General features: G+C 28.8%; 1 protein-coding gene and 1 long non-coding RNA gene across 2 annotated transcripts in view; one reads left to right on the forward strand and one right to left on the reverse strand.

Annotated features, from left to right (window-relative positions):
* Window positions 1–13,273, forward strand: part of LOC107446034 (Calcium channel fwe) — a 21,733-nt gene extending 8,460 nt beyond the window's left edge. Inside the window, exons 3-5 of the mRNA XM_016060567.3 lie at window positions 7,752–7,877; window positions 9,313–9,420; window positions 11,731–13,273. Coding sequence (XP_015916053.1) covers window positions 7,752–7,877; window positions 9,313–9,420; window positions 11,731–11,869 — 373 coding nt within the window. The 3' untranslated portion in view covers window positions 11,870–13,273. The remainder of the gene's footprint in view (window positions 1–7,751; window positions 7,878–9,312; window positions 9,421–11,730) is intronic.
* Window positions 10,393–11,731, reverse strand: LOC139427223 (uncharacterized). Its single transcript, XR_011638359.1, has 2 exons — window positions 11,363–11,731; window positions 10,393–11,290 (listed from the first exon to the last, which is right to left on the reverse strand). It is a non-coding gene; the product is annotated as an uncharacterized lncRNA (long non-coding RNA).
* Window positions 13,274–15,455: the final 2,182 nt, after the last annotated feature.

A 15,455-nucleotide genomic window follows, 5' to 3' on the forward strand; every position in this document is an offset into this window, starting at 1 on the left:
CACTTTTCTCATCTTTCGTGATGTAGGTACGGTTCGGCATGCGCTTCCAAAACAAACCAGTTTCATCACAATTAAATATTTGTTGTGGACGATACCCGTCTGTTTCAATGAATTCTTGAAATTTAAGACAGTACTTCTCAGCTGCTTCTTTATCTGCACTAGCAGACTCACCATGCATTAAAACATGTTTAATTCTAGACCTTCTTTTAAACTTTGTAAACCAGCCAGTGGTAGCTTTGAATTCTAACTCCTCGGATGTCGAACCTGGAGTTTGTTCTTTCAATTTCTCAAAAATTTCTCTAGCCTGCTCTTGAATGATATGCATGCTAGTTACATCTCGTTTCATTTCCCGTTCATTTATCCAAACTAAAAGCAACCTTTCCATTTTATCATGGATGGCACTTCTTTGCTTCGCAGATGTGATTTTCGTTACTCCTTCAGCTGCTTGAGTCTTCTTGATGATATCTTTCTTAGCTAATATTGTGCATACTGTAGACCAGAGCTCATTCTAGGCAGGGTGAACAGGGCGCAGCACCCTGCTGCCCTTTGAGTCGAAAGAATCTACCCTGTTGCCCCTGAAGTAAATTAGTGCCCTGATGTAATAGACTCCATACCCTTTTTGCCCTTTCTTTCCTCAACCATTCTTTATTTTTTCCCCAAGCTCAACAATGGATTTCTTAAACTTTTGTTATTTTTAACTCTTTTTATTTATTTTGTCATTGCTGTCAATACATGGATTTATATGGGAAAGGGAAAGTAGCCATCACACCCCCTTGTTGCACTTGTCTTTGAAAGTTAGCAGCTACTTCCACTATCATTAAATCATAATTGTTATTATTCATTTTAATTATTAAATCATAACTACAGACACTAAAAAACATACATTTATTATTTTATTAATATATGCATGCATTTTAAATAAATTACTAAGCTAATTAGCTAATTAACTCGATATATATGTTAATTTATTAATAAAAATTAGTTATTAATATGATTGCTTTGCAACTTTTAGTAAAGTAAAAAAAAAAATTCTTTTACTAATTGACAATGTTTTTTAATAGAACATGTAAAGCACATAGAAGGAAATTATTGCGTTTTTAGAATAATATTGCCCTTTTTTTAAACTTTTGCACCCTGCCCTTTTTTCTGCCTAGAATGAGCTCTGTTGTAGACCTGTTCAAGCCATACTGTCTCGCAACATCAGCCATTTTCTGTCCACTCTCAACTTTGGCTATCATTTCACGCTTGGTGTTTATAGTGAGCACAATCCTTGACACTCCATGCTTTTTGAGACCCATAATATTGTCAGATTTTCCGTTTTTTTTATAAGGGGTTCAGAAAAGCACACACGAAATTTTTAGAGGAACAGGAACCAACTAGCGTACACAATTGACAAAGTTTCGGCGCACACTATCACCACACGTGTGTTATTACCACATTCAGGATTTTCCAGTGGCGACTAATAGGCGATTGACTATTTGGAATTCATCATTCAAGACAATAAATGGGACGGGGAATAAACGAGGTGGGGAATCACTCAAAACGAAATAATTTTCTGTTTTGAATGAAATCAAAATTGAAACTGATGGTCTAATTTGTATGAATATTCTATTGGAATTTTTTTTCCTATAGAACTTTGAAGTTTAGTAGGTAAGCAACATAATTCAGGAGAGATGAAAAACTATTTTTAGTCCGTTTCTCATATTTCACGTATTTTTACGGTGGTAGCGCGTCATCGGCACCTTTATATTTTATAGTCTGCACTGTTTGAAAAAATTAAGAATTCACTTAATTTATTCGCCATATCAGCAAATCCACTCGTCCATAACTTATCAGCTGTCAGAAAATATTGAAATTGAAGTATTCAAGTGTGTATTGATTTTAGTCAGAATAATAATTATTGAATGACCTTTAAATTCATTGTTAATTCAAGTTTCATTTAGTAATTATCAATACTAAGCATGCTTTAAACATTTCTCCTTTCAGTGATCTTATTTTGTATACAAAATTATAACAAATGTTTAATATAAATTTTTTTTCAGGCCGAGAAGTGTTCGTTAGAATTCGTTTTGTTCATTATCCGAATATGTGTTTGTTGTCCAAACACGAAAAATCTCTCTTGAAAATGTTCGTTATCCGAACTCAAAAATCTTTCGTGAAAGTGTTCGTTAACCGATTTGTTCATTAACCGATCACCCACTGTATCTGACTCTTTTAAAATTCAATTGTATATTATCCATGTAAAATCATTTTCTTTAGAATGATGGAGAGAAAAATTTTATACCTTACAATTCAAAACTTTTTCGACCATTATTAAATAAAATAATAAAAAGAAAATTTACTAAAAATCATTTTTTGCATAGAATTATCTTTGGATAAACGAATTTTATAATTGTGTGTGCAAAATTTTTTCGATTAGCTTAAAAAGTCCAGACAGTAAAGTTAAGAAATCGAACACAAAAAATTCCTTGTTTGAATAAACATAACTTTCTTTCATTGGATTTGATTTTCTAGCCCCCAAAAATATAGGGGGTAGCCACAGTCTGGGAAATATTGTCCCAAATTATTTGATCAGGAGAGCAATCCAAAGTTTGGACCCTTTAATGTTATTTTTGATGTATTTTGCAACATCTTGAGAACTTTTTAAGCAAATTTAAACATATTTCCCCACAATTATAAATATCGTTAGTTTTAATATCATATCATAAATATCGATAATTTTTTTAAAAAAATAAGTTTTATTATTTTGTTTAATAATAGTTGACAAACTTATTTGAGATGTTCGATGGAGCAGGATCAATTGAATGAACTTCCATTATNATTTGATAAAACATATTTTACTTTAATGTCTTATCCTGAACATGATTTTTTAATATATGCTGCTCATTAACTTATTAAGTTACCCTTAATTGCAAAATATTTTATATAAAGATTTATGCTGGGCAATTTAAAAATTGCTATGATTTTATTATTAGTTTATGTTAATTAACAACTGATTAGCAATTTTTAGTGGACTGCTTTTATATTTTGTACTATTTGTAAATATAAATTTTATTTTTTTTATTTTGTATTAATTTTTTTATTTTTACCTTTTTTTTTAATTTTTATTCCTGGGAAATCTTTTTCAATCTTTTATCTTTACTTTAAATATTTTATAAAAGCTGAACCTGAAACTTTTTAAATATCAGATCTTTATACTAGAAATTTAATGCAACCTGATATAATACCTTTCTCAACAGACAAAACTGGAACCATTAAATAAGTTTACAAACCTGTATTTTAAATGTGTGTTTTGTAATTATTTTTTAGATGGCCTGAAGTCTTATACACTTATATGTGTTGTGTTACCAAAAAGGAATTTTTTAAATATGACAAAATTTTATATTCTGATGTTAAATTTAAAACTTACAATGTTCTGTAATCCCATTTATATATGTGAACAAGTAACTTTTTTTTATTAATATATTCGATAATATGATACATAAATAGCTAAATAATGATTAGAGATGTAGTAGTACAGAAAAATTTAGAAAGGGCCTGGGTCAAAAATTTGTGCCCCAGAGCCCTGAACCTTGAAATTACGGCTCTGATACAATTGTGATCTGTGTTTCAGATTTTTTTCTTCTGCAGTTGATTTTTCATGTGATGTTTCGCTTGGCAGGGATTGCTGTTAATTTTCAGCTGATTTTTTTTTATGATAAAGGGAATTCAAATCAGGCCCTTGAGTATTTGAGGCAAAAATTCTATCATTTTTTTACAATCAATTTTTTCAGATATTGTCGTGAATCTCACAGTTTTTAAAATATTTTTCTTTTTTTTTTAATGTGATGACTTATTGTGTGAGGAAGGAAGAAATGTAATTTTTTTTCAATATATATGTATTCTTTTATGTGTTGATGAGAAAAAACATTTATAGATAAAAACATTTTTACTCTTTAAATTTTATAGATGTTACTTTTGTACTTAAAAATGACATTCTTTTATTTATCTGCTATGTACAAGAAGAAAAAATTATTTACTGAAGGAGAAAAAAAAGACTCATTGAAAAAAACAATTCAGATAATTTCTCCTTCCAACAATCACATGTATGCATACGAATAAAATACAACATAAAAATTTGTTTGTTTTTTTTTTGCACAAACTTTTTTATGTAATTTAAGAAACAATTGCAAGTAACAATTTCAATGATAAAAAACTGCTGCAACAGGTTATCAGAACGAATTTTTCTACTAGTTTTATATATGTGACTTTCATATTCTTCATTACTACTCACCATATCCAACTGTATCTTTCAGTCCAACTGCATCTTTCAGTTCACACTTTTGAGCAGATCAACTTTCTACGATTTTTGAGAAAAAAATTCTACTGGTAGTTCACATTTTAATGTGTTATTCGTTACTTTGTAATTTTGATTTTAAGTCATTTTCCATGTCACTACATGTAAATTATTCAAAAGTTTATATGAAACATCTCTTTGTTGCAGCTCTTCCATGGTAAAACTTTTACAATGTTGGCAAAATTAACACAAATTATACTAATATAAATGTCTACAAACAGGTAGTAGTTGACAGCTTTTAGAAAAATAGGATTTTGGATTTGGGGATAATTTTGCTGGAAATAAAATTCTCTTATTTTATTATCTGTGGTCAGTTGAGGAAATATGCCTTTTTTTTTTCTTTTTTTTTTCTTTTTTTTTTTTGAACTCTAACATTTTGCTGTCCAGCAATTTTTCATAGAAACTATGTCAGAGGAGTTAATTTATCACCAGTTAACAATGTGTTAGTATACTCAGGGTATCCACGCACCTGGAAAGTCATAAATTTCAGTATTGAACAAAATTTGTCATGATTTTAACTTTTTTTTTAAATCATGGAAAGTCATTAATTTGGGTCGCTGAAAAATCTAATTTTTAAAATGGAATTTACCCCTCCCCCTGATTTCATAGTGTTACGAATATCTGCATTTGTAACAAAATCCCCACTCACAGTCATATCTGATTAAAGTATAAAATGTTTTTATCGTTTTCTTTAACAATTATGGTGTTCTTTCAAAAAATTTCTAGAGCGAATTATCTTTTAAACTTATGTGATTTCAGAATTTTGTTATTATTTATTTTTTTATTTTATCAATTTAAAATTTTAGCTGAAGCAAGCCAGTCATTGGTGAATTTTTTTGTTCGGAAATGAGAACAGAAAAATCAGGAGTATTTCTTTCCTTTCCGATGAGCAAGAAAAGTATCTTTAGAATGTAATTCTGCAGGGAAAAAAAGGAAAAAATACTATCTTCTTTTGTATTTTTTTCAGCTATTTTATTGTTTCAACTTTTTTTTTACTCTGATTTTTAAATTTAAAATCTATAAATATGAAGATGCAGAGTATAACAGTTTTGGTTATACCTATCATTTCAATGAATGTTATTATGGTGCTTTTTTAAATTTATTGTTGTTTTTGTTGGAGGAAATAGTAACTTCGTTAAGTCATGAAAAATTCTTGGAATTAGTCATGGAAAGTCATGAATTTGAAAATCTATACTCCTTCAATGAAAAAATAAAGCTAATGGTTTAGGGTGATATTTTTACTTTTGGGGGGTATAAAAAATTAAAATTCTTCACCTTTTAAGTTACTTATGTATAACTTTAAAGAGGTGGTCTTAATTATCCCACTAAAACTATCTAAAAGTAAAAATTTGGGATAATTTTGATTACTTGTGGGAGAATTAAGACCATCAGTTGGTGTATATGCTAGAATTGTTGTCTCACTGTTAGATTCTCCTAAAACCATAATCAGTGCTTCTTCCTTATCACCTATTTCATGTACGGGGAGGAGCAGAGGTCATGTTCTGTCTCATATGTATTAAACACCGAGAACATTTTATCTGACAAAGTCAATTTTCTCTCTTTATGCACTGCTTCTAATTTTCCATATAAGTCTTGAACAATTTCTGAATTTATCTTAGAATGACTGAAGATACTTGACTTTCTTCAAATATATTTCTTCATAAAGCCTATTATATATATTAGTCTTTATTTGGTTTTTTATTAATTTAATATTAACAGGTGGGCTGAAAAGTTCGTAGGCAAACATAGAAGAAAAAAATTTTGGGATAAAATTTCATTTTATTATTCAATATGGCTTCCTTCAAAGGTGATACAACGATTATAGCGGTCATATAATTTTTCGATACCATTTTTATAGTGTGATTTGTCTTTAGCCTCAAAATAGGGCTTAGTTTCGGTGATTACTTCTTCATCGGCGCTAAATTTCTTTCCAGCGAGCATTCTCTTGAGGTCTGAGAACAGGAAAAAGTCGCTGGGGACCAGATCTGGAGAATACCGTGGATGCGGAAGCAATTCGAAGACCAGTTTATATAATTTTATCATCGTTTTCATTGACTTGTGACACGGTGCGTTGCCTTGATGAAACACCACTCTCTTCTTCGTCAAATGGGGCCGTTTTTCTGCGAATTCGTAATTCAAGCACTCCAATAACGCTATGTAATAGTCGATGTTGATGGTTGTTCCTTTTTCAAGATAGTCAATGAGTATTAAACCATGAGCATTCCAAAATACTGATGCCATAACTTTGCCTGCTGACTTTTGCATCCTTCCAAGCTTTGTAGTTGGTTCTTCTCGTGCAGTTCACTCGCTGACGGTCGATTGGACTCCGGTGTGAAATTATGGAGCCATGTTTCACCCATTGTCATATATCGACACATAAATTCAGATTTATTACGATTAAACAGCTTCAAACACAGCTCAGAATCATCAATTCGTTGTTGTTTTTGGTCAATTGTGAGCTCGTGCGGCACCCACTTTGCCTAGAGCTTTCTCATACCCAAATATTCATTCACGATATGTCTAACACTTTCCTTTGATATCTTTAGAGTCTCAGATATTTTGATCAACTTCACTTTACGGTAATCTAAAATTATTTTGTGGACTTTTTTGATATTTTCGTCGCTAACAGCCTCTTTGGGGAGTCCACGGTGCTCATCTTCGTCGGTGTTCATTTGGCCTCGTTTAAACGTAGCAGACCACTTCTCAATGGTTGATTTTACTGGTACAGAGTTCGAATAATGTTTCTCAAGCCAAGCCTTGGCTTCAAGAGTATTTTTTTTTCACTGGAAAGCAATGCTTTATGAACACGCGAAATTCCTTTTTATCCATTGTTTTTAAACTAACAAAAGTTGCTTCACTAAAAATACTATATCTCACAAACTGTTAGTCCGACAGCTGTCAAATATATACACGTGTCTTTCGAAGGTTAGAACTAACTAAAAATCATAACTATGAGTCAGCCTACGAACTTTTCAGCCCAACTGTTATCTAAGAACTATTATCTAATCTACTCAATATTATCTAAGAACTATTTAAAGGTCCCCTGAAAAAAAATAAAGCATAAAATTTGATAAAACATATTTTACTTTAATGTCTTATCCTGAACATGATTTTTTAATATATGCTGCTCATTAACTTATTAAGTTACCCTTAATTGCAAAATATTTTAATTATTAAAATTAAGATTGTTTCTATAATGTTTAAAAATTTCTTATTCTTTGACCTGCTATGGATGGTTAAAACCACTTTTATTTGGTAACTTGGTTGGAATAAGTTTTGATCTGTTAAAATGACAACCATGCCTGAGGCTCCCACTTTACCTAAATAAGTTCTTTAGCCTGTCATATTTCTGCCCTAAGGATATAACATTTCTTCAAATTTTATTGTATAATTAAATTTTTTTTCTTTCTTTTAGGTTAATTGGTGTGCTAGTTGCTTTGATAGAAGCACCTTTTCTATGTATGTTCTTGGATTTTGCTCAAATTCCAAGTGCTTATTTTGATAGTAAACCAACTTGGCTTAGAGGACTATTGTACATATTGTAAGATATTTACAATAAATATGACTAATTTTTAATGTGCTGGCTATGCTCTTGCTGTATGTTATATATATGTTTACATACATATGTCAAAGTGTTTTTCAGTATGTTTTCAAAAATGTACAGGAAAACAATAAGGTTTTTTATTTTAAAAAAATAGCTTGTGCAGCAAATTTATATGACAGTTTATAAAGTTCTGCTTCCTGAGTTCATGGTTATAGTTTGAAAAGTTCCTGATAGATAGTGCTGTGTTCTTCTACAGTTTTGGGTACTGATTTCATGCCAACATGCGATTATCTTTAGATTGACGTTTTAAAAATATTGCAATTTGATTTTTTTTTTAATTAACACTTTGTCAACTTGCAAAGCTGTCTTTTAAAAAAAATTTAATCAAATTTAAACTCTGGTAGAGAAAAATTACCTTGTTGCTTGAATTTGTTGAAAGAATTGTTTTTTCAATTCAAAACATTTTCCTATTATAAATTTTTCTAAGTTTAATTTAGGATAAATTATATATTTATAAAGTTTAGCATTTGGGGTTTATGTGTAATAAATTTATTTTTATTTAAATATGTAAGGTTAGGATATTTCTAGAATAATTTTTACAGAATAGGGTAGAACATTAGGTTTGATTCTGAAATGTGTTCAAGTCTGCCAACTTTTATGCTGTTTGGGAAAAATTTTTCTAATGTTAATGTTTGAATGTATGTTGATTTGTCTTATACATTAGATTTAAATTTATTTTCCACATCTCTACATAAAAAGGATTCAAAATGGCATATGAAATTCCACTTTTTTTTTAGATCTCTCATGGTAAAGCTTTTGGAATGTTCAGAAATTTACCAAAATTCTGAAAACTATAGTTTTTAAATGTCTGTCCTTCTGTAAAATATTTTGCAAAAAGCTTAGTAGTTGGAAGCACTGTGTGTAGAACAATTTTGAAGTACCAGAAAGAAAGCATTTGTCTTAAAATGAATTAGCATTTTGTCCTTATAACTTATCGGCTTGCTCTTATAAAAACTATACATTAATGCTATTAACTATTTATAACAATAATATTTACATATAAAAAATAATATACTAATAATAATATTTATTTTTAACTAGTCGTTATATTTAATTTTGTATATGAAATTAAAATTATTGTTGAGTTACTTTTTCAGTTTTATATAAATATGCTCTTAAGAATAAGAGTGGCCACTGACAACCTAAGTTTTCCAGTTTTGTACTTAAGTTTAAACATTGTATCACAAGCATTAAGTAATAAATCTGTTTTTTTTTCTTAAAGTTTAATGCTCTGTAAGAAAATAACAGGAGTGTTATTTGTTTAATGAATGAACTTATACTTTACTTTAAAATCTACATTTAATTTTTTCAATAATTTATGTTATGATGCAATAATTTTTTTGTATACAGATGTATATAAATTTTTTTTCAGCCTTGCTATTTGGCCTTTATCATTATGTGTTGGTTTATCTACCTTTTTTGGGTCAGGATTAGTATTTTTGACTGGAAGCATGTATGGCTTATTGTCCTTGAAACGAAAGTAAGTTATTGTTCTCTCTTAACAAGTGATTTTAGACACTATATAGCATCTAATCATCTTTATAAAAAATATTTTCGATCCTGTACACTATCTGGCAAATATTCTTCAACTAAGGGGAGCAAACCTGGCTGTATTTTTTCCGCAGCAAGTATACAAAGAGTTGATATAAAAGTAACTAATATTCTGTCAGAAAACAAATATAATATAATTAAAATGTGTTATTTATCATATTTACTAAAACTTCTTTTTTAACACTTTAATTTCCTAATTTTGTTAGGCATTAAATCATTACTTCAATCTCTAATTTTGGCTGAGTGGCCCAAAATGTTTTATTGAAAAGAAATTCAGGGCTATCATCAGGGACCAATCCCGAGATCCAAGGATTTTTAAAGAATTGAATGGGATTACTAGTAGGTGACATTTTGCTTGCAGGATTATAACGAATGTGCCAGTAAGCATTTGTAAAACTGACCTGTTGTAGTTCCTGATCAATTAATTTTATTTAACAATATCTTAATTTAAGTTCAGGTTTTAATATTTAAGCAAAATCTGGAAAAAAATAATAATAGTTACAATCAGTTGAAAATTGAATGAAATATGATAATATGCAAAAAATAAATGGAGATGTTAGATAAAAATATCTTTAATGTCCGCAAATGTTTTTGTAATTTTATCTTATATTCAACTTAAGGGTATATTATTTGCATATTTATTCATAATTATTGCTTTAGTTATTGAGTTGGTGTTTATTAGCTAAACTGAGCTAGTTTTATTCTAAATAAAAAGAAATGTACACAAAATACAGTCTATGTTAGATGTAATGACCTTTACCATCCAAATAAAAATGAAGGTTATATTGTTAGTGAGCAAAAGTATTGTAAATATTTAATCTCAATACATAATGCTGTACTAATTTGGATGGTAATTGATAATAACACAACGTGCCTTTAAAATGATTTAAAAAATACTGTCTTAGAGTAATTCAAATTCTTTATTTAAGATGAAAAATACATTTAAAAAATGATGCTGTGGTTATAAGCAGCCATTTTTTGCTAAATATTATGTTTTTAAAGAAATGCTAAGTCTAAATAAAAGTGACAGTAATAACGATATGAATATTACATGTTTTAACTTCAAAATAAATCATTCAAAAGGATTAAGATTGCACAAATTTACCCTTTGAAAAGAAATTTACAAAAAATTGGGAAAATCAATGGACATGGGCAATGGATACATTTTATTTTTTAAGTACAAAAATATTTATCACTTGTTCTTAAAGAAATTTCCTTATAAATAAGAAAAACTAGGTCAATTTCAAATATACATTGGATTGAGCATTTTTAGGTGTTCTGAAGGACATTTAAAATGTATTTAAGAAATAGCTTATGAGACTTGATGTATCAATCACAATAGAGTCATATAATTGAGAGTTGTAATAAAAATATATTGGTTGTAAAGTTTAAATTATAGTGAGTATATGTATTATAAGTAGTAATTGAATATCTTAAACTTCAAATGAACTAATCATATTGTCTATGACCTTTCACTGCATTGACCATTGCTAATATCTTATACTTGAAGTTCAATATCTTGGTAACTATACATATTTAGACTTAGTATCAATAAGAACATTTAATCAGAATGTTTTGAACTACATCATATTAAATTTTCAGCCAATTTGACAGAAAAATAATTTCCATAAGATTTGTGCAGGATCCTTTAAGAAAAATAACTTATTTTTGATCAAAAATGGGCTATTTTTTATTGGGAAAATGGTAGTAAAATATTAAAACAGTGAATGTATCTGCATGATAATGAAACATACCAAATAGTATGTTGAAATAATATTTGAAATAGTAGTTATTCAAACCTATGTTAACCNATTAAGCTCTCGCTAACAATAATATGTTGAAATAATATTTGAAATAGTAGTTATTCAAACCTATGTTCACCGATTTTTTTTCCACAGTATTATGATGAGCATTTAAGGAAAGAAAAAGTTTTTTAATGCAGTGTCTTTTTAAGCTTTTAATTGACTAGCTCACTGGACTAATTCTGATCACTGAATAAGATTGATTACATGCCTAGCTGTTACACATTAAATCGGTTTATTTAGATCAGTTTTTTCTTGACACTCGTTATAAAAGAAATGTGCGGTTGTAGTTCTTAGACCAAAAAAAAAACTAATGTTCGATGTGTCAGCTAACATTGCTACAATCTCTTTTCACTCTTTGTAATTACTGAATAAGCTTGGTATTATTTTGAAACTTTTCTTATTTCATGTTCTTAACTTTTTATTTCATAACGCAGGGCTCCTCTTCAAGGAGATATGAGAATGCAAGCATCCAGTTCATATAATCTTATGCAAAATCAGCAACCTGCTGGAGATGTTGAATCGGGTATGCCTCCTAAATACCCTGGAAATGAGAAGATGTCTGGAGTTATATAATGTCATAGTTAATTATCAAAATACATTCATGATTTATTAAATTTTATGAATTTCTTAATTTTCCATGATAAGCTATATTCTTAAGTCAGTGCATGTATTATTTGATTTTCTTTCCTTGTCAGTTTGTATTTATGTTGTATTTATGATCATTCTCCGTTTAACATTATTAGAATGTGAATGTAAAGAGGCAAACTAGAAAGGTTGGGTGCAAGTTATTAATCTATAATCTTGTATATATCATAATGCTGCTATGTAAGTTTAACTTTATTTAAATAACTACAATTTTTTACTTCAATTGAAATTTGCTTTTTATTAAGTTACTGATTTTTTATGATTGATTTAGTCTACTTTATTTGCTATGAAATCTATCCTTTAGGTAATAAAATAGTTTTTTTTAATATTTGCATTATTGAATGATTACTCTTGTGTGCATCTAATCTATATTTCATTTTGCTATGTCACTTTTTAAAATCTTATGGGGAAAAAATTTTATATTTATATTATTAAATAATTATTCCTGCTTGCATCTAGCCTATATTCCATTTTACTAAGTCATTTTTCTAAATGTTGTTTTATAATTATTTTTATTTATTGTATTTGCTTATGAATTGAATGTAAGGATTTCAAAAGCAGCTATAACTGTGTTACTAGCTAAATAATTACTGTGAGACTGCTCCTTGTGTTGTAAATAATATTAATGAATTTTTTAGTGCTTATTCATTTAGGTAGTTAATTTTATTATGAAGGCTTTTTCTTTAGAATCCAACATGAAATGAGAAATCAGAATGATCAAACTTTCCGTCTTACGTTGCATTAATGAATTAAACATTAAATTAGTAATTATTGAAGTTTATAGATGTGTGCCATTTGGTATACCATATTTATGTTGCCTCTGTGTGGTGATTGTCAATGTATGTCTTCCTTTAGGATATAATACTGTAAATAATGTTATGCATTTAAATTATAAATGTAACTCTTTATTTATGATGTAAGGAATAGCTTCGTATTTCCTTTCATGTTATGGCCTTCATTAATTTTAGCTCTATTTTTTATATCTATGCAAAACTTTATGTTAGCAACTTATAAAATTTGGCCTGAAATAAACCTAAATATCTTTTATTTAAAAGTAAACTATGTAACTTCATTTCAGTTACATAGAAATTGCTTGTTCTTAAAAAAAAAACTACAGATTGTGTACTAACTTTGTTTTTCTTACTTTGTTTCAATTTAAAATTTGACCTTTATATCAAATATATTTTTATTTTTATACTATTTTATCACTTTTACACTTGATATAGGATTTTTGTTTATATTTTGTAAATATCATTGAAAAAATTAATCAACACTATTAAAATAGTTGGAATTAATTAGCTTGTGAGTATTTTTTGAATAAATATGTGATGACATTTGCATATTTAATTTTTCCTAAGAATCTGTCAAACATTTTTAAAACTAATATTCATGCTATTGCATGTCTCAAGATAAACTGAATGGATACATAATAATTAAATGTTCAAATTATGTAGTTTTAAAACTTTCAGCCTTCATCTAATGAGTAGGTGTAGAAAGTATTGATTCCTAATTCTCAGTTAAAACTGTGATGCATTGATTGATTTGATTTGATTTGTTCATTTACGTCACACTAGAGCTGCACAATGGGCTATTGGCGACGGTGTGGGAAACATCCCTGAAGATGATCCGAAGACATGCCATCACAATTTTGATCCTCCGCTGAGTGGATGGCACCCCCGCTTCGGTAACCCGACGACCTGCACGCGAAGTCGAGCACTTTGCGGTAGAACAGTTTTACGAGGACCAATACCGCACACCCTCGGTCCCTACGCAGACTGATCCAAGTGATCAACCACCCGCACACTGACCGCAGCCAGTGGTGCTTGACTTCGGTGGTCTGCTAGGAACCGTACCGTGTCTTAACGAAACTGTGATGCAAAATAACACATTGAGAATATGGCTTAAAGAACACTATTCAATCCATGAAGTACTCTTATCTTTTTAATTAAAATATGCTTCTTTTTTTGTCAAGATGCAAGTAGCAAAACTATTCATAAAGAACATGCAACTATATATGATGCTCCAAAGCAGCAAAAAAAAAAAACAATGTTCAAATGAAAAATTTTTTACTTTACCATTGTACTGCATGATTTTTAGACATTGATTAGCTTATATGATATAAACAAAGTGTTTAATCAGTGAGTATGAATGATCGTTAAGCAAGTATGTATTATGACTATTCCTTAATTCTGCCATTATATATAATGACTAATATTCAATTTAGCAAAATTATGAATAATAGCTAACTTATGACTTTGCCCATACCTTCAAATGCACTCATAAAACACTGAAAGAATGTGTGCATGTTATTTTATTGAAAGGAAACTTACTTAGCTCTGTATTTTTTGATGTACTTAATTTCTTAGAGGAAATAAAAAAAAGTATTAAACAATTAACATATTTGCAAATATTTCATTAGCTTTTCTTAAATAAAATGTTCTCTGTTAAGAAAAGCTTAAAAAGTTTAAAGTTGAACCAAGTTCATAAAAATAGTTCAGAATGACAAACTAGCTTGTATCATGTTAACATGAAAGTATATTTCTTAATAATTCCCCAGGTTTTAATAAGAAAATAATGATTCAAAACCATTTTAAACATGGGTGTAAATAAAGATCTCCAGGAAAGTGTGTCTCCTTAATGTAGTGACTACATTTTGAAAGTAGTTTATAATCCTTACATTTAAAAAAAATAGTTGTAGTTTATGTGAAAAATGTAGTTTTTCCAACCACTAGCCTGAACACTTAACTTACAATTAAAAAGAATTTTAGAAAGGATATTTTCTTTGCAACATTCGGTTATCTTTTTCTTTTAATATAAATCAACCACACAAAAATGAAGGTAAAGTTGCAAATTTTTCTTGTGGTTCTACACACAAAAAAAATTCATTTTTCATGATGTTCTGATTTCCCCTGCAGATAGCAATGATTCGGAACTCCCAATAAAATGTATTCCTTTTTTAGTTCAAGCATAAAAAATATCATTTAAATTAGTAACTGTGCAATGTGATGAATAACAACACAATTATTATTAATAAAAAATATATAGAAGTTAAATTTCTGTATAAATTGTTTACATCCTGAAATGTTTGAAATTATCTGGATTCTATGCTCCCCAAATTCATTTTTCTGTAATAAAAATAATGTGGTTTTTTTTTTGTATTTTTTACTGCTGATTTCGAGCCTAAATGGTAGGTTATTTCCAACAGAGCTACTGTAAAAGATTGCTTTGAATTGCATGTTGATAGTTAAAGGAAATTCTTTAAAATTAAATATGTGTGTCCTATTGCTCAAAACTTCATTGGGAAATCAATATCTTCTCTCCTATATTTATCATATTTATTCATAAATTAACTGTGTATATTATTTATGTTTCGGCTTTTAGGGTTTCTGAAAGTACAAACTTTTGACATTACCAAAAGAATGTTCAGACTAGACTAAAGAATAAATGGAAACAAACTAATTTCTAGAAAGAGAAGTTTATTTGAATTTCAATTTTTTTATGATCCCATAGACTT

This window comes from Parasteatoda tepidariorum, chromosome X2 (genome assembly GCF_043381705.1).
Source record: "Parasteatoda tepidariorum isolate YZ-2023 chromosome X2, CAS_Ptep_4.0, whole genome shotgun sequence".
Lineage (NCBI taxonomy): Eukaryota > Metazoa > Arthropoda > Arachnida > Araneae > Theridiidae > Parasteatoda > Parasteatoda tepidariorum.